This window comes from Chinchilla lanigera, unplaced genomic scaffold (assembly GCF_000276665.1).
Source record: "Chinchilla lanigera isolate Chin_1 unplaced genomic scaffold, ChiLan1.0 scaffold00040, whole genome shotgun sequence".
Taxonomy (NCBI): domain Eukaryota; kingdom Metazoa; phylum Chordata; class Mammalia; order Rodentia; family Chinchillidae; genus Chinchilla; species Chinchilla lanigera.
This window is the reverse complement of record NW_004955441.1, coordinates 1,447,117-1,467,761: the sequence shown is the minus strand read 5'-3', so window position 1 is coordinate 1,467,761 and position 20,645 is coordinate 1,447,117. Positions and strand designations below refer to the sequence as shown.

The 20,645-nt window shown below is 38.2% G+C and overlaps 1 protein-coding gene across 4 annotated transcripts in view; it reads right to left on the bottom strand.

Moving 5' to 3' along the window:
- The window catches only part of Ltbp1 (latent transforming growth factor beta binding protein 1), a 221,329-nt gene that overhangs the window by 158,907 nt on the left and 41,777 nt on the right, over positions 1 to 20,645 (bottom strand). For all 4 annotated transcript variants that reach the window (XM_013517603.1, XM_013517604.1, XM_013517601.1 and 1 more), the window contains exons 2-3: positions 15,065 to 15,289; positions 13,592 to 13,866 (exon numbers count right to left, since the gene is read on the bottom strand). In XM_013517603.1, the coding sequence (XP_013373057.1) occupies positions 13,592 to 13,866; positions 15,065 to 15,289 (500 nt within the window). The remainder of the gene's footprint in view (positions 1 to 13,591; positions 13,867 to 15,064; positions 15,290 to 20,645) is intronic.

Below are 20,645 nucleotides of genomic sequence, written 5' to 3'. Positions count from 1 at the left end.
AGGAAGGTTTTGTCCAACAATTGTTGGATTCACATCAAGTACTATTCCTTTCTTTCCGTTCTAATTTACATAAATTCTATTTTCTTCTCTAGAAGATTAACCAGAGACCTTCATCTTGGCATTTGTTTCTTACGGTTCATCCTCATAGGGATTTTACAGCTACACGCTATGAAAATGGGTTTGTGTGTTTCTGGATCATCTAGTGCCACAGTACAACACTGGGAACCTGATCTCTTCTCTTTGCATCTACTTCGGGTCTTCAGTATGTCTGCGCTTCTTAGCGAGGTTGTTTATATATAAAATTTCCTGCTCTTTCAGCAACTGCAATAGGAAGGACTCGCTGTGTCTGAATTCTTTTGTCTCCTCTGTGATGCCTGTACCTAATTACAGGGTAAGTTTCTGCATCCAACAGAGAACCCGAGGTTGGGCAGCCAGGCCACTCAGCACGGGAAGCTCAACCTGAGCTTTACAACGTGATTCTAAACACGCAAGGCCTTTCCAACCCGCGTGGCATCGTTAGGTCACTGTGAAACTCGCTGCCAGTAGTTGGGCAGTGAGTAAAACATGTCTGAAACAACCAAAACTGCAGGTGCCAAGTACGTTTCCAATTTAGGTCCCAGTTAAGAGAACCAACTTAAAACGAAGGAGACCCTTATACAATAAAAAAGGTGCACACATTTCAGGTCCCCGTGCTGCAGTAACAGATCTGCAAAGTATTTTCTGAAACTTGGCCTCTCCTCAGAGATGAAAACAGCATGGAAACGTTCAAGCTTTAAACTCATGAAAACACAAGACTGCCCTGAAAGGAGCTGATAATTGTAACCAATGGAACTGTAACTCTCACTCGATCACACAGAGAACAAACTCTAACAAATGTATTCATGTATCTATGGAGTACTATGATGTACTCCAGGCAGCACAGAAAGCTAAGTCTTCCAAAATTATGACTTGCCAATTATTTTAGATTGGATTTATATCCAAGAAACCCTATTCCTTTTAGCCAGTCTATATGCTCTATTCATTTCTATTCTCCAAATAAAGTAAATCTAGTGATGTCTGTATTCCTGCCTGATTCACATAAAGATTAGTATTTTATATCACGAGTGTCCAATCTTTTGGTTTACCTGGGCCACAATAAATCCAAGGGAATAGTCTTGTGTTACCACATAAAATATACACTATCATTAATGTATATAAGTAACAAATCTCCCTCAAGCACCTTTTAATATATTTCCAGTATTAACAATGTTATATACAATAACATGAGCAAAAACACTATTTAATAGTTTTTTATGCTTCCCATACCATAGCTACTAAAAACTATTGTAACTCATAACTTATTATTTTATGAAATGACACAATTAAAGTCAAGCTTAATAAATAAGAAAGGCTACTCATCTAATTAATAAAAATAAAATGCTTGTCTTCCCAGGAGTACCTACGTGTAGGTAGGCTGAAATGCTATCACTGATAATAATGATTTTACTCACGTGGGACACCCTGATGCACACAAGCTCCTGCGTGACTGGGTGGGGCTGTCACAGAAGCAGAGTTAGCACCACACAGCGTCTTCCCTGCACAGGTTTCTGTAATCACCCAGGCAGTCTGCAACCAAGCACTGCATAACTGAGTCATGGAAAATATTACTAACAATCACTCGGTGATGTTTGGTTTTTCTCCGGTACCGGGAACCGAACTCACGACCTTGCGCTTGCCAGGCAGGCACTTTTGCCGCTGAGCTAAATCCCCAGCCCCAAAAATTTATAATCTTGTAGGGCCACTTTAGTAGGTGAACAGGGCCACACCCAGCCCAAGGTGTCAGGTTGGTATGCTTGCTTTTATATGGTCTTAAAGCAAGAAAACTTGCTTTGGACCCTGAGATTAAACATCACTTTCTGTAATGGTAAAACAGTAGAAGTGATTTTTCCTCTACCTCTTGGCATTTCCTGTCAGGGAAATTTCCTATTACAGATATTGCTAATTCCACTTTTCTTGCTCCTCTCTGCTGATAATAGAAGCCAAAGAAACGTACTCCCTTCATGAATTTAACTATCATCAGTAGATCTATTCACCACTGAACCGTCACCAGTAAGTCTCCATCAGTCCACCTCTAAAGGGTTCTCTGACTGGTCCTTAACATCCACCAGGAAGGGACAGCTCATCAGCAAGATGTAGCCACTCATCTTCCCTTCATAGTCCCCTTGGTGGTCAGCTAGTCAATCACAGTAAGCACTTACCTGATTTCTGAAGCAAGAAAGTTGAGAATATCCAGCTCCTCAGATTTGCTGCGGTTGCTGTTGTTCTCACTAGCCTATCATCAAATGCCGCCGCTTTATTCTTTACAAAATGCCCCGTATTTACCTCTTTATTTTCAATTTTACTTCTCATACTGACCACTGGTCATTTTCTGTTTGAAACAAGGCCAACTTCAACTTCCCAGCCTCAGCGTGGCTAACATTCCCATATCCACCCGACTCTAAAGTTAAAATTGTTAAAATTCTTCTTTTAAAATATATTACATTTATAACTTTTAAAAGTTTATCTGAAAAGTGTATTATTTGCTTTATAAACCTAGAGAATTTCAGTATTTTCTCTTTTTTATAAAAACATTCTAAAACTCTAGCATTCATCTGTGAATAAGGATGTTCTACATAATCCCAAAACTGTCATCATATCTAAGAAAATTTGTAATAATTCCAAAATAATACCTAGTGCCCAGTTCATGTTTAAATTTTTCCAAGATACCTTGTTCCAAAGGCATCTTTTACAGCTGATTCTTTTAAAAATAAAGATTTAATTGATGTCCATTAATTATTCATTGTTGTGTCCCTTTAGTTTCTTTCTAGAAAACTCACCCTGCTTGTGTTTTCATGCTATTATTTTCTTGAGGATACCATGCAACAATGTTCTACATTGTGAATCTATTTTTCTCTGTCGATAAGTGATACATTGTAATTCTTTACCCTCAGTATTTCCTATTAGTTGAAGATTAGGTGTAATAGTTTGAAGAGATTCAGGTTAGACATTGTAGGACAAGAACACTTCCAATGTAGCTCTATAAACTTCACACCGTTCATGTGAGAAGGCACATAACATCTGTTGTCTCACTATTAAGGATGCTGATGCCACTGCCCACCCCCTAGGTACCATACCAAGGAAGGAGGACCCAGAAACTGAGCACCACACCCACAGCTGAGGCTGAAGCCCACCTGCCCTGCGCTGAGCCAGCACGACCCAGAACCAAGTGGCCCCATCCATCCCTGTGTACCTGACCCCCAAAGTTAAAGGAAGGAAAAGTTAATTTAGCTCATAGTTTGTAGAGGTTTCAGTCCATAATCGGCTGGCTCCAAGGCAGGGTGGCTTGGCAGAGGGGATGTACTTCACTGTACATCACAGAGGAGATGTACTTCACTGTACTCAGAAGATAGCAAAACAAGCAAGGAACCTCCACACCTCTTTCTATCCCATTTATCTGATCCATACTACTTAGGGCAGGTAGCACTCACACCCTTAATCCTAGTGCCACTGAGCCTAGCACTGCACCATGAATCAATCTCAGCAACACATATTCTAGATCTGCAAAAGCCGCACCTATGACTGCATGAGGCTTTGGGGGACATTTAGATAAAAGACATAATGCCCTGGGTTCTCCGTAGCACAAGGCAACAGAGGTGATAAGCAGACTAACACTCAGGAGGAGAGTTTCACTTTAGGGCTGAGGTGACACCCAAACACAGAGACAGGGTAAGGGACAGCTTTCAGAGTTAGGGTCAGAGAGGGTGACAGCTAAATAGGTATCTCCTAGGATACCCAGGGAGGTGCAGGCTTAGACCAGGAAGATCTTGGGCTTATCTTCTGTCATGGGAGACCAGGTTCAGTGGGAGTGTATTCAGGGGTGGTCCCAAAGAAGGAATTTAACATTGACAGTGGTATGTTTGTACTCTGGCATTGATGCCTATATACTGCAGAAATTAGTAGTCTGAACTACTAGAGGTCAATGTAAGTGTGGCCATATTGTATTCACTTAAATTATAGCTCTCTGTTCTTTGATTAACAGCTGCTCCTGAGTGTTCCTAGGGTTTGTCAAAATCCAGTTGAAATTTGATGCCACTGTTGCCACTGAATTTACTCCGATAGACAAAGTTACACAGTAGTGGTTATGCTGAGGCTGACATGGTTTTCTCTCTGTGCCAAAATCTGGATTGCCTGGGGGTTATAAATAATACTGTGGTTCACTCCCCAAAAAACAGGCAACTGGGCCAAAGAATGTGCAGACCCCAGCACAGAAACAAAAACAAACAAACATAAAACATGAAAAGACAAGATAATAAAATGCCTCCCCAAACCTCCAACTCCCCCAAAACTGGTACATGGGGCACTAAGGGGAAGGAAATAATAAACTACACAACAGATAGATGTGACAGGTATGAGATGGTACCAAGGGAGGTAAAACAATTCAGTAAGGTTCTTGATGAACTTAAAGAAGAGTTAACTAATCAGAGAATGAGCCTAATGAAACAAATGATCACCAAGTCTAGGGAAGACACGAATACACAGCTAATGGAGCTAAACGAAGACATGAAAAACACCAGCACCCAGCTTAGAAAAGAGTGGGAGTCCATAAGAAAGGTCCAGACAGAAATCCAGGCGACGAAAACATGACTGAAACTACGGGTAGCAGAAGTGACCAGTGCGAAGACAGCGTCAGACAAGAGGTCAGGGCTGTGATCAATGAGCAATTAATGAGACACACCTGAAAAATAAGAAGGGTACATGAACAATGGACCCACCACCCCTAGGTGAATCAAAGAGGACCAAGATAAGAATATCTGGAATTAGTGAAAAATCAGAAGACAGAACAAAGGGCATTAAAAAAAACCTGTTTAAATAAGCAATAAAAAACTTTCCAGACACTGAAAAAGAATTTAACATATAGAAAAATGAAGTCTACAGAACCCTGAATAGCAATGATCAGGATGGAAAAAAATACTTCACATCACATAATAATTATAATATTATAATTATTAATTATAATTACTAGGACAGAATATTAAAGGCTACTAGCAAAAAGCAACAAATCACCTATACAGGAAAACCATTAGAACTACAACTGATTTTTCAAAACAAACCTCAAAGGCAAGGAGAGCTTGGAATCAAGTGTTTTAAAGTATTAAAGAAAACAGCGTCAAACCTAGACTGTTATATCCTGGAAAACTGTCTCTCAAAATTGACATAGAAATAAGATACCTCCATGATAAAGGAAAAAACCTAAAGAAACTCATGACAACCAAACCAACACTCCAAAAATTCTCAAAGACATCTTAGAAGGAGACAGGGAAGCTAAGGGTGACAAAAGGTCTAATAAAATGAATACATCACATAGGGCTAGCAATTAAGTAGGAAGAAACAAAGCAAACAGCAACAGGAATCAATTCGTACCTCTCAATTATCACTACCAAAGTAAATGGACTCAACTTACTAATCAATAGAAAATGGGTCAAGAAACAAAATCCAAAGATGCTGTTGCATACAGGAAGCACATTTAACAGAAAAAGAAATACATACTGTACAACTAAAAATCAAAGCTGGAAACAATATTCCATGCAAGGAGAACCTAAAAACAAACAGGAATAGCTATCCTGTTTTCAAAGTGAATTTAAAGCCAGAGGTGATTAAAAGAGGCAAAGAAGGATACTACATATTGGTTAATGGAACTATTCAACACAAAGAGATAACAATTATAAACATGTTTGCACCAAATCACAATGTGCCCAACTTCATAAAACAAACTCTAATAGACATAAAAGGCCAGATAAACATCAATACAATTACAATAGGGGATCTCAATAACCAGTCATAAACAGATCAACTAAACAAAAAAAAAATCAACAAAAAAATATCAGAGTTAAACCAAACTTTTAAACAAATGGACTTAATAGATATATACAAAGTGTTCTACCTAATAACAACAGACTACACATTCTTTTTGGCAGTACATGGTACTTTTTCCAAAACAGACCACATACTGGTTAATAAAGCATGGCTATGTAAATGCAAAAGAATCAAAAATTTACCATGCACATAATCAGATCACAGTGTAATGAAACTAGAAATCAATAGCAAAAGAAACCATAGAAACTATGAAAAAATATGGAAATAAAATAATACATTCTTGAATAATCAATTATTCACAGGATACTAAGGACAAAATAAGACAGTACCTAGATTTAAATGATAATGCTAATACAACATACTAGGACCTATAGGACACAATAAAAGCGGTCCTACAAGGGAAGTATATAGCAGTAAATGCTACATCAGAAAAACAGAATGAGCACAAGTAAACAATCTAGCGATGCATCTCAAGGTCTTAGGAAAAAAAAATACAAACCCAGAGATTGTACAAGGAAAGAAATTATAAAAATCAGAGAGCAAAAATAAATGAAATGCAGACTGAAAAGACAATAGAAGAAGGACTAAATCAAAGAGGTGGTTCTTTGAAAAAATAAACCACACAGACAAACCCTTAGCCAATCTTACCAAAAACGGGGAAAAAAACCACGAATTAATGCAGCTAGAAAAGAAAACGGTGAAATTAGAGTGGACACTGCCAAATCTAGAAAGGTAATAGCAATTATCTTCACAAACATATACGGCAAACATTTGGAGAACTCAGAACAAATGAAGAGATTCCTAAATATATACAAAGTGCCAAAACTAAGCCAAGATGACTTAAAAATCTTGAACAATCCAGTAACAGGTAATGAAATTGAAACAGAAACAAAAAAAAACAACTCCCAACTAAGAAAAGCCCATAACCTGAAGGATTCACAGCTGAAATCTACAAGAACTTCAGGGAAGATCTAGCACCAATGCTCCTCAAACTTCTATGTTTAATAGGTGTGAAATTCAGAGGGAAAGAGTATTTCCCTAACAATTTATCACAAATTAACATTACCCTGGATCCCAAAACCAGACAAGGTTCCAACCAAGAAAGAGAACTATAGGCCAATTTTTCTAATGAAAATAAATGCAAAAGTCCTTAACAAGATACTGGCAAACAGAATGAGACAAATCATAAACCAACACAAATTACACTTCATTCCAGGGATGCAAGGATGATTCAACATACACAACTCAATAAATGTAATTCATCACATAAACAGAAGCAAGAACAAAAGTCACATGATGGTATGGTTTGAGTCTAGATGTCCTACCAAAGCCTCATGGGGTCATAGGTGGAGCTTTTTCAGAGGTAGCTGGATCTAGAGGGTGTGATGCTGGGATTAACGGTGTATGACTACTAAATCAGCAGATTGACTGGTTTGGCACTGCCCTAATCCCAGCAGCCAAGATACAATATAAAAGGGACAGAAAGATGCTGTGAAGGAACCTTGCTGCTTTGCTACATTCGGTCCACCATGAACTGATCTCTTCTGCCAAGCCACTCTGTCTTGGAGCCAGGTGATTAGGGACTGAAACTGTGACCCAAATAAACCTTTCCTCCCTTAACTTTGGGCATCAGGTATTTTGTCTCAGCAATGAGAAAAGTAGCCAAGACATATGATCATCTCAATAGATGCAGAAAAAATAAAATCCAGTATTCATTCATGATTAAAAAAAAGTCTGAAGAAAATAGGTGTAGAAGATCTTTATCTCAACATGCTAAAAACCACGTATGAGAGCTGGGGATATAGCTCAGTGGTACAGCACCTGCCCAGCAAGTGCAAGAGATCATGAGTTCAATCCCCGGTACCAAAAAACAAACAAACAAAAAACCACACATATGACCAACCTACTGCTGACATCATATTAAATGGGGGAAACTGAAAGGCCTTCCCTTTAAAATCAGGAAAAAGACAAAGATGTCCATTATCACCCCTTCTGTTCAACACAGTCCTCAAAACATCACCAGGACCAATCACGCAAGAGAAAACAATAAAAGGGATACATATAAGAAAAGATGAAATCAAAATATCATTACTTGCAGATGACATGATCCTTTACTTACAACATCCAAAATCTCCACCAAAAGACTGAGAATAACCAAATTCAGCAATATAACAGGATACAAAATAAATACATAATAATCAAGTGTTCCTATAAACTAGTAATGGACACAGAAATTAGGAACACCACTCCCAACAGCATCAAGAAAAATTTAATACATAGGAATTAACCTAACCAAGGAAATGAAAAACCTCTACAATGAAAATTACATTACTCTGAAAAGAGGAAATCAAGGAGGACACCAGAAAATGAAAATAAGGGCCCAGTGTGGTGGTGCACACCTGTAATCCCAGCACTCAGGAGGCTGAGGGGCAGAAGGGACTTCCATGAGATCGAGGTCAGCCTGGGCTACACAGGGAGACCCTGGCTCAAAAGAAAGAAAATGAAAAGATATCACTGTTTCTGTATAGGCAGAATAAATATAATCAAAATGGCTAAAATTCCAAAACAAATATGCAGATTTAATGCAATCTCAGTCAAAATACTAACAGCATTTCTCACAGAGCTAGAAAAAACAATCCTAAAATTTATATGGAATCAGAAGTTTCCCAGAATAGTAAAAGCAATCTTGGGTAACAAAATCAAAGCAAGTGGCACAATAATCCCAGATTTGAAGTTATATTAGAAAGCTATAGTGATTACAATAACATGATACTGGCACAAAACCAGGCATGTGGATTAGTGGAACAAAACACAAGAAGCAGAAACAACCCCAGGCACATAGAGGTATTTGATCTTTCACAAAGGAGCCAAAAACATAAACTGAGAGGAACAGCAGCATCTTAATAAATAATGCTGGGAAAATTGGATATCCACATACAGAAGATTAAGTCTAGACACATATTATCTCATCATGTGCTGAATTAAAGCCAAAATGGATCAAAGATCTACATGTTAAAATAGAAACAATAAATCTTCTAGAAAATAAAGTAAGTACAACTCTCGAATACACAGGCGTAGGCAAGGATTTTGAACAGAATCCCAATGGCACAAGAAATAACACCAAGAATTGATAGATATTATCATATCAGATGAAACAGCTACTGTACAGCAAAGGAGATAACCAACAACATGAAGACACAACATATAGGATGGGGAAAAAAACCTGCCAGCTATTCCTCAGACAGAGGACTGATATTAAGCATATATAAAGAGTTCAAAAATATTAGCCCCCTCAATATAAAAGACCCAATCAAAAAATGGGCAACTGAAATAGAGAGACATTTCTCAGCAAAAGAAGTACAAATGGCCAACAAATGCATGAAGAAATGCTCACCATCTCTGGCCATTACAGAAATGCAAATCAAAACTACAGACACTATCTTACCCCAGAAAAAATAGCTGTCATCAAAATACCTGATAATGGCAAGTACTGCCAAAGATGCAGAGAAAAAGGAACTCTTCCACATTGCTGGTGGGAATGTAAACTAGTAAAATCACCATGGAAATCAGTAGGGAAATTCTTCAGAAAACTAAAGCTAGAAATTGCTTTTCACCCAGCTCTCTCCCTTCTAGGTATCTTCCCAAAAGAGTTAAAAATCATCATATTAGAGGGGTACATCCATACCCATGTTTTTATAACAGCACAATTTAGTTTTTTTATTGCCTTCTTTTTTTATTTAAAAAATTTTTAAAAATAACAAAACAACAATAAAGACAAAACCAAAACACCAAAACTGGTACATGACCTCAAAACAAAACGATAAGGATTAACAGTGGTTGCTACATTACATACTGTCATCTTCAACAAAGTTGCTCAGTCCACCAGACATAAAAATGTAAGACTGATCAAACAATCAAACACAGTAACAATTAATAGAGAAAAAAACAATGGAAATGATGCAGAGCTTCACCATACAAGATGGTAGGAGTTCAACAATGGTTCTTATACTGCTTATTGTTGTTTTCAGATGTATTGCTAATGTCTGTGGTTTACTAAAAAGAACAGTCAGAGCTTAAAATTTTCTTTTTTCTTGACCAATTTTGCATGCTTGAATCTGCTAATCAGAATGACTGATCTGAAAGCAGCACAATTTGTAATACGTAGATCTCGGAAACAGCGTATACATCCATCAACAGATGAATGGATAAGAAAATGTGGCATTTATACACAATGGAGAACTTCACAGGCTTAAGGAAAGATAAATGTGTGGTATTCATAGGTAAATGGATGTATATTAAGAACATAATGGTATATGAAATAAATCAGACACACAAGCTCAAATACTGCATGGTTTTTCTTATATGAGAAACACAAAGTAAATGTAAAAAATACTATAAAGAGCAAAATAGGAGACAGATAAGTAGGAAATAGGGAGGAGTTCAAATACTTCCACAAATCACATATTTCATTCAAAAATATTTTAATATATACTAATTTTCTTCACTTATAATGTTAATTTACCTTAAATTATTGAAAAGAAAGTTTTGTGTTATTATCTGTTTCATGTCTCTAGGAATCTTTGGCCGGGTGTGGTGGTGTACACCTGTAATCCCAGCACTCAGGAGGCTGAAGCAGCAGGAGCGCTATGAGTTTGAGGCCAGCCTAGGATACATAGTTGAGTTGAAGGTCAACTACATAGCAAGACTCTATGGTTTACGTCTTGTACTCTGAGTCACTACTTTGAAGGTAATAGTACACAGTGTATTTACTATTGTTATTCTATCATTTGTCATAATATTTTGTGTTATATTTTTCATAAAATAAAAAATGATGATGAGCTTGATTTCTTGATCAAGGGGGCTTCCTGATACTGTAACTTTCCCACTAAGTCATCCGTACTACACTATGCCTGTAACACTGAGATTCCACCTTACCCTGTAAGACACCAATCATGAAGGACTCAGAAAATTATAAATGCAGGGGAGGTTGCAGGGAAAAGGAACCATTCTACAATGCTGGGAGGAATATAAGATAGTATAACCACTAATAACCACCATCATCTTTGATACAATGTTAAGCGACATAAATCAGACACAGAAGGGTAAACATCGCGTGGTTTCTCCTATCTTAGAAACCTAAAATATAAATAAAGATCAAATAAAAAATCAAAGAAAGACATAGGAAACAGGGAGTTGGACGTTATGGAGATAGGATGAGGACGTGAGAAAGGGGCAGAGATGAGAGTGAAGGGTGGAGGGCAAAAATGAGCAATGCGGCGTGTTATCTACCAAGATGAATGCAATTATTACGTATTGCAAACATAGACGAGTAAAGGTAGGCACCTACTGATAACTGTTGGATTACAAGTCTCAATAGCTGAACTCTGCAACTAGTAAGAGTGCTCCCATTGAGCTGAGTAATACACAGCATACATGCAGCTCTGCTGTTGTTTATTTCCACCCTTTATTTAAAATCTACCTCTAGCTCTTGGCTGTGGCTATGTCTTCAAACCAGTCACAGCAACAAAGCACAGATGCTTTCGACCATCTCTGCAGAACGTGTCTACATACTATCGATTATTTGCCAGCAATGCATTTTTTAAAATGTTTCGGTCATCCTAATTGCACAAATGAAATGGGCAATCAAAAGCATCCAGCAGTATTTCTCATGAACAAAAACACAAAGATATGCTGAGGATGTTTTCTGAAAATAGGTCTTATTTTGAAGCTGTGTGTTGGCGACTACACATGCAAAATGAATTAAGTACTGAGATCACTGTCTGGATCATTCAGACCAAAAGTCAGAGAAGCATCCAGATAAGGCAAAAGTATTCCACCAACTCTGGATTATTTGCGTAACTCCATCAATTTCCCAATTCATGTCAATTGTATAGCCCTGCTTAGGGTTACAAGTAAATAATTTCCTCTCATCCTTTCTAGTTAGCCATCATCTGCCTAATATTATAGAAAAGTAAGTCTGTTGTGCCTCATTTTCTTGCATTTTATCATCTGTATTCCAACTTGGAAACTGAGGAGAAAGGGACTGGGCACACAGTTTTAAAAGGATCTGCTTTTCCTTTCTCCATGACCAAGCTAAGCTGGAATGACTAAATAACGCAAATGGCACTAAATACATCTTCCCTCTCCAAGGCTGGTTTGGGGCAGAACTATGAAATGTATGAAGTCTATCACCAGCCTCACTGTTCCTATTAAAACATGCTCGCACCACAAAAATCCAGTCTTTATTTCTAAATTAAATTTAAATTGATGATGCTACTTGTCCCAGAGCATTTGCTAACTTGGACTTCAGTAGAGGAATGAAAAGCTGTATCGGTTTCGTTGCTGCCAGCATTTCAGGTATTCACAGGCAGATAGAGGCTGTGTGTGGAATATCCAGGGTTTCTCGGTGTTGCTGAAGTTACATGACAAATAATCACCTAACTGGACTCTTTTTAAGTTTGACTATATTATCAGTATCTTCTAATATTTGCATAGTTCTATGACATTTGTAAATATGGGCTCACATTAATTCTCTTCTTTCATCTTAACAAAACCCATATTCTTGTCTCAACTTTGCAAATTAGAAAATTGGTTCCCTGCCATGAAGTGCTGGGTCATAAGCTCCAAGGTCTCCTAATTCCTCATGATTCTCTTTCCATTCCTGTCCACTGCCTTCCATTGAGATACACAAACCAATTTTCCCTTGTCCTACAACAGTGGTGGCGAACCTACGGCACACATACTGCAACGGGCTGTTAATTATCATTGAAAGCTCTAAAAGGTTCTCCATCACTGTCCTAGAAAAAATGGAGTGATCCTACATTGACTTAGTACCAAAAAGTGTTCTTCAGGTTTTTAAAGCAGTAACAATTGATTCTACTGTATCCAGTTTTTTTTTTTTTTTTTTGGTCTCTGTGCCCATCCCCCGCTAGACAGTCAGTCAGTCCCTCCCTCCCTCCCTCTTTCCCTCTCTCTCTCCCTTTCTGAATATTCACTAAACAACAAAAGCCTATGCCTAGTTTTTTGTACAGAATGAATAAACCACAACCGAAGGATAGAAGGAGAACCACAGGACAAGTCCTGTATCATTATCACATAATCTCTAAGTCGCTGGAGAACATAAACCAAAATCTTTAGGTTGCCTTCACTATGCATATTCAATAATGAGTTTGAAGAAAACTTAGACTTTCTCTCAATTTCTGATATAAATACAGGCCAAAAGTTATAGTAAATGAATTATTATGCATAATGAGGTCAAAACTCAACTATACCTACTAACTTATAAATTATAAAACACAAATATTTTCAAACATCTTTGTAGAATATCTCATGCCTGGTACACTTTTATACACAAATCACCCTAACTGAAAAAATATAAATGGTCTCCCATGGACTTGCAGCAATACTTCTGGCATTTCACTGCGTTACTTAAAATTATTCTATACATCTCAGATTAGAAAGTTCCTTCTGTGAAGGGCCACACAGTAAATATTTTCAATTATCATAGCACACAAGTGGGTACAGACAGTATGTGCCTGAAAATGACTTTTCAATGACATTGTGCTTATAAAAATAGGTCCACTGGCCAAAATTTGACAATCTCTTCTACAGAAAATCGTTTCTACCCACTCTGACGTTTTTACTGGAATGGCACCGTATCTAAAACACATTACTAAATGGGCTAGGTATTGCTGCTTACCTGTGACCCAATGGTTTCCTGGAAGCACCGGCCGAGCTGCGTTTTAGCAGCCACTGGATAGACATGCGGAATGACCTGCTGGTGGGTGTATGTGGAATGTACAGTCTGGGTCTTCTGCATGGGAAGCCCCTGGTATGAAACTTGGGTTTGGGCTGGTTGAGCTTCTTTTACTTTTTGGCCTGTTGGGCCATCGATTCTTGAAACCTGATGTATCTGGACAGAAGCCTCAGGAGGATGTTTCACATGGATATTGACTATGTTGGGAGGAAATTTCACTAAAACAGATTGGAAGGAAAACTTGTTAGTTGTGAATAATTAAAAGGCCAGTTAAGATTTTCAAAGCTGCAAGTAAATTTTATGCACACATTTATATGCATATATATATATTGCACACGGATAACTTGTTAACTTCTTTAGTTTTTGCTGTACAGCTATCAGAATTCTTGAAAAATCAAAAGGTATACTCAAAATGACAAACCTACATTTATAACTTTAAAATATCAAACTACAATAATAAAGACATCAAAACCTCTAACGTATTCATGACATAAAAATGTTCTTTTTAGTAGGATCATAAAAACTATGCCATTTAGATCATTTGTTGCATTAGTGGGCATAATTTAACAAATGATAATAAAGATCAAGGTTTTCATTACTTTTTATTTTCTCATAAAATTTCTATTGTCAAAATGTTAAGATTTACATTTTTCTATTGAAAGTATAAATCCAGTTTCATAAAGTATAATTCTCTTAATACAGTACGCATCTATTTTTGTGTTTCTGATACACATATGCACAAAGTCCATTGGAGCATGTTTTGTATTTGTAACAAGAGTTACTTTCTGCCCCCTTAAAACAAAACCTCATATTCTGTTGCAAAGATTCTAGTTTTAACGAGTAAGAGCCAGTAACACTGCTCTGACCTCTTTTTAAAACTTATGCATTTATAAAGATGCCAGATTTAAAAGAATGAATTAGTCATAGAATTTTTGAGCTCCAAGTGACCTAGTTTACCTTCCCCTACACATGAACAGAAACCCAGTGAAGTCAGATGACTGCTTAGAACTGAAACTGCACTCTCTTCAAGTACAGGATTCCTCAGCAGGTACTATGTGACCCCCTAACTGAAAAAATATAAATGGTCACTAAGGTTCTAAGGGCCAGAAAACTGACTTGCTTATCTTCCTGTTTCCTACGCCTTGTCAAAACAGTGTCACTCATGTTAATCAGCTCTCGTGACAAGAATGGGCTGCTTTTTACTTTTTTATGTCCTAGATACTGATCCTCTTCTGCCTAGAAAGTCCTGCAGTCACACAGCTGGATCCACATTTTGTCTCTACTGCCATTTCCTAGCCACACATCCCTTTCTACATCAATATCAGCCCAGGCCATCTGCAGACACGTGGCTTCCATATGGGTCTGACAGGTGAACGGAAGTCTGGTGAACCGGCCTAATAAGAACAAAAAGCTTACCTTTGACTCCTTGCTGACTAGTCATGGTCAGAGGCAAAGTATGTGTAGAATGGATAAGATGCGTCCCCAATGCCTTGCCTGGCTGCTGGGACTGCTGATAAAGTTTAGGCATGCTGGCACCATGGACCGGAATCTGACAAAGCTTTCCTGTGAAATTTGGAGGGCACTGACATTTGTCTCTTGAACTGCACTGGCCACCATTCATACATGGGAGATGGCAAATTACTGAAATGGAAAAGGGAAAATGTGGACAGTTGGTGTGTTTCTCAAAGGTTAACAATCAAAGAAGCCCCACATAGATACAACCCACTACATACATTACATTTGCACTAATTTAAATGATAAACTAAGGAGTAAATATTATGCTCAAAAGAGACTATTACTTATTACTTCTTTCTTTCCATTTTAAGTCATTTAATTCTCTAGGGGCTTGCGATAGTTTTTCTGCAATGCTATAAAGAAGAATTTCAAAGGAAAAGAATATAAACTAGACACTGAAGATTGTTATCACAGTGCCATTTTAAGTACCTTTTGCAATCTGCACTTCCTCTGCTTCCTTATTTAATACAAGCTTGTTAGCTATCTCCCTTGTTAGCTGCCTCTCTAAATTATAAACTCCTTGGGAATGAGAGAGATTTCTGCTTAATACTCATACCCTTAGTACCTAGAACAAAGTCTGACACACAATGGACATTAAGTATTTGCTCAAAGAGTAGAAAAATGATGAAAATATTATCTGCTCAAATTTTATTCTGCATAAGAGAATGGACTAAGTAATACTCCAAACAAAGGTGTAGGACAGCTTCAAACACACTTTACAGGAATGTACCATCTTCTTAGAGTAAAGAGAGGCCACTGAAACTTAGAAGTAGCAGAGGGATTCTCACTTTGGAGTTCATTTGTTTATAATATCAAAAGATGAGAGGACACGATGGATAAAGACTTTTAAGAGGAGTTTTAACTCTGGCTAAATTCAACTTGTAGTCAACCTCATCTTCACTAATGAATTTTTCCTACCAGCCTTTAAACGTCATCAGATCTCCAACCACTTACAAAAAGAAATGCCCCAAATTCTATTTCTTTCCATCTTCTGCCCTCTTTAAATCCTCTTGCCATGACATTTCCCAGAACAATAATCTGTTCACTTCTCAATGTACTACAACCTGTCTTACACCAGAATATGCCCTCCTTTCCTGAGCCACTTTCTACACAGAAACTGTTCTTGCTAACATCATTAATGGCCTCCATGTTGCTAAATTCAATGGACAGATTTCAATCTCTTGGTTTCTGCTATTTCTCACTCACTTCTTTTACTCCTTCCTCCCTGCCTATTTCATCTTAAGTCTTTTCAGACTATGTTTTCTGCTTTTCCTTTAAATACGAATGTGCTTTATGGTTTGGCTTTAAAATCATCTTCACTAACTCTACACGCTCTCCTATGATTTCACCCTGTCATTATGATGAAGTGACCCAAATCTGTATTTCCTGGCCAGCATGCTCTGCTGAGCTTCAAACTATCCCTGTTTATCTCCATGCAGACATTCCACAGGCACCTCAAACTCAAAATGCCTAAAACTGAACTTATCGTCTCACCTCCAAGACCTCTGCTCACCCCCAAAAATAAATAAATAAAAAGGTGTGCCTCAGAGTCCCTCTCTCGCCTCACCTATCCAAACGTCTAGTCCTGAAAGTCTGCCCTTCTAAACACCCACCAAATATGTCTACTTCTCTCCTAACACAAAGCCCTTGCTCCTTCTGCAACCCCTTGAAGAATCACACCTCATTCCCCACAGTACTAATGACACTCAACTTCCCTCAGTACCCTCTGTCTAGTCTAGAGCTTTGTCCGGGCCGAGTCCTCTTCCTGGAACACACTCTCTGTCTGGTGCCCTGTAACTTCCTGACTTTCTACTTCTCTTGTAGACTCTGTGTAATGCTTGCTTCTGCTGAAGCATTTCCGGTTGCTTCCCCATGTTTCCACAGAAGCTCACTTACCAACCCATCAATCACATCACACATCTTGCTACATAGCCGCTACCGAACTACTCTGTATGCTTCACACAGCTAGAGCTGCGAGGTCAAGAAACTTACTTTGTTCTGTTTTACCTGTATCACATCCCTCAGAATCTAGAAGACATGCTGAAGGCCCAAGAGAATCCTGAATGGAGAACCAAACAGATTTGTGGCTACCACTTCGTCAAATACCATGCCAAGTAGCATAAGAAACTCAGTTCCTGCTCTTTGCGAATTTAAAAGCTAACTGGAGAGATTAAATCATACATTCTAACTAAAAATATAGATCAGCAAATAAGTGACAATTGGAAAACATGAAATAAACCTGCTACAGCTTCAGAGAGGAGAAAAGCCATTTCTACAAAGACAGGAAGTACTTCAGAGAAGAGAATGTTTAGAATAAGTATTTAAAACTGGGCAAGATTGAGAATACTAAAGAGCAATTCTGGTGAGACGCCACGTAAAGGAGGCCAGGAGGCGTATCTGTGAGGGCCTGCGTAAATCTGTCTTGCTGAAATCCTGGCTCTGGAGGGACGGAAGGGATCAGATGAGAAACTGAAACAAGGCAACTGAGAAAGACAACGCATGCTATTAAAGCCCCAAGAAATGGTTTAGACTTTGTTCTGTAATGAGTGAGTTATTGTAGAGGCTCCAAGCAGAGGATTAAGCAAGGTTGAAAGTGTACTCTAGGAAGATTACCCTGGTTCTGGCACGCAGGATTAGCTGAAAAGGAGAGAATGACAAGGTAGGAAAGTCAGGAAACTATTACGATAACTGCAAGACACATTGAAAAATACACAGATTAGGATGATACCAGCAAGCACTTGAAAGAACATGATGTAACACAACGCTGAAGAGGAGAGACAAGTAGAACTTGGAGATGGAACACAGGAGGAAAGGGACGGGCCAGGAAGGAGAGAAACATGGAGTAGGAAAGAAAACTACCAAAGTGACAACCCCCAAAACTGTCTTCTATACCGGTATTGCACATCAACTCAAAACAATGAGTGCTGGGTAGGGGCTGGGAAATCCTTTCATTGGCGCTGGTCTACTGTGTGAAGTCTTGGATAAAAGAAGTCAAAGCTAACGCCAAGGTTAAGTCAATGACTTTGTAGCTACAAGTCCAATTCTGAATTGAATTTCTAAGTTCCAGCTTGGCTACACTGGATGAGCTCAATGTATATTGGGTAAAAGCAAAGGGAGCCAGGCCAAGACTTAAACGTACTACGAGTAATTTATAATTGGAGCACAGGCACCCATCATTCTGCTTGGCTCCAGTATGCATAAATTTTCAGTGACCACAGCATAGAGCCGAGTAATCACATCAAGCGCTTTGGTCTGCACGTCGTTTTGTAAGGGCATCGTGACCAATCGCCAATCATGTCACTTCCTTCCAAGGCTGTTTGTGCTTGGTGATGGTGCACAGCTGTTTCTCCACTCAGACACAGACAACGAAGCAGGCACTTATGCTGCTCCCTCCTCTCTGGGCATTTTACAAAGCAGAGAATCAAAAGACAGTACAGGTCAACCGCAATGAACAGTGGTAGTGTTGCATACGTCACAACTTTGGACTGGATTCCAATATTCTGTCCAAGCGTGGGAAGGCACACGACAGTGACAGTTCATGAAGAGGAAAAGGTACTCCATTTCACAAGATATATAGTGAGAAGAATGCAAGTAATGCTCAAATTATTGATTAGTTTTACACTAAGAATTAAAACATTTTAATTCCAAGTTTCTAATGTTTTAAACTATAAACCACTGAATGAATTGGGTTTACTGTTTTGCATTTGTCTATGTATTTATAAACTACAATAAATTGTTTTAAACGTTCTGACAAAGAAATTTAAAGGTCATAGAATTTTTCATTTTCTATTGATTATTTTTTTAATTTATTTTAAAAATAAAAGAAGGAAAATATATTAACAGACATCCATTTACAAAATAGCATAAAAACAATACAAGCAATACTGAATTACAGACAAAGTGGTAGGAAATTAACAATGGTTGTTGTATTACATATTGATATCTTCAAAGTGGTTTCTCAGGAAAACAAATATACACATGCAAGACTAATCAAATAATTAATCAGTAAAGCGATACAAGTATAACTAGTTAGCTATCCTGTATACACATATATACAAAATTTCCCCTTCTTTCTTTTCTCTTTTCCCTCATCTCAGTTGCTCTTATCTATTGATTATTAAGATGCAAAATGAGGACTACCTATAAACTACACTAGAATTACTTGATATGTATAACCATCTTATTTTTTTACAAAGAAACATTAATGAATTGTATTACATCAGTATCAAAAGTAGACTTTGAAATCTAACATGAAGTTAGTTTTATTTAAATTTATCTTTAAACACTGAGATAGCTTTCCTATGATTATTTCAAGATCTACTGTAATATAAGAGTCTCTATTCTCTGAACTGGAAATGGGTTCCCGCCCCCACTATTGACCCAGAGCTGCCGTGACTGGCAGGAGGAGGGTCCAAGGCTGGCTCCAACACCCGCCATTGACGGGACTCGGGGATGGGAGACTGGTGGGAAGGCCAGCTACACAGTAGGACCCCTGCTAGAGCTCACAGGATGGAAAAGCGAGACTAGCGGTGCAGAAAAGTCTGAAGCAACAGTAATAATACAAGCCAGCAGATGGTAAATTAGGTGAATCAGCCTTGTGCTTGGGGGACAAAGACACATGGAATAGAAGTGGGTGGGCAGGGCCGCCCCCTCTTCTTTACTTTCCCACCTTTCCCCCCCCCTTTTTTTCTTTGTTAAATGGCTGGGGGGAACTCCAGCCACAGAAAACTAATCCCATCCCCCAAATCCAGAGACAAAGATCAGACCCAAACCCAGTACAAATCCACCTGCAATCTTGGCTAGAATACACATTATGGGATCAGACTTGGACCCACCACAGAACTGTAGATACTACAGAAATCTCACTACTTTTATTTTTCTCTGTCTGATGGGTTTTCTCTGTCTGATACTACAAAAATCTCACTACTTTTATTTTTCTCTGTCTGATGGGTTTTTATTTTATTTTCTGTGTTGATGCTTATAGATTTCTTATGTTAGATAGTTTTATCCCTGGTGTGTAGGTTTTCCTAGGAGATGCCTGTTCCTCAAGTTGTCTAAGATATAATTGGTTCTTGGTCTTTATGTCTATCCCAAGAACCTACTTTTGTAATATATTAAGAATGTGGAGTTGCTATTAATTTGACTTAAGGCCTGTTGCTTTGGTACTGAACTGTGGTGCTGGTTATGACCCCTTGTAGTTGCAGTGTTGTCATACAAGGGAGAAAAACTGATTATAACAGGTATGGCATCCTGGTTAAAGTAGTACGGTTAGCAATAACAACAGACTCAAGCACAGCCTGGCTACTGACAGACTGTAGTAAGTATTAGCCTGATATCTTTAACCACAGGAGTAAGTTCTATAGTTACATAATATAATTCAACTTATACCAGGAACTCGTATGCAACGTTTTTCCACTTAGTAGAGTGATTTTATCTGTTGTGCTGGGAGGAGGTGGTTTCAGAGGTGTAGGGGGTAGGATGG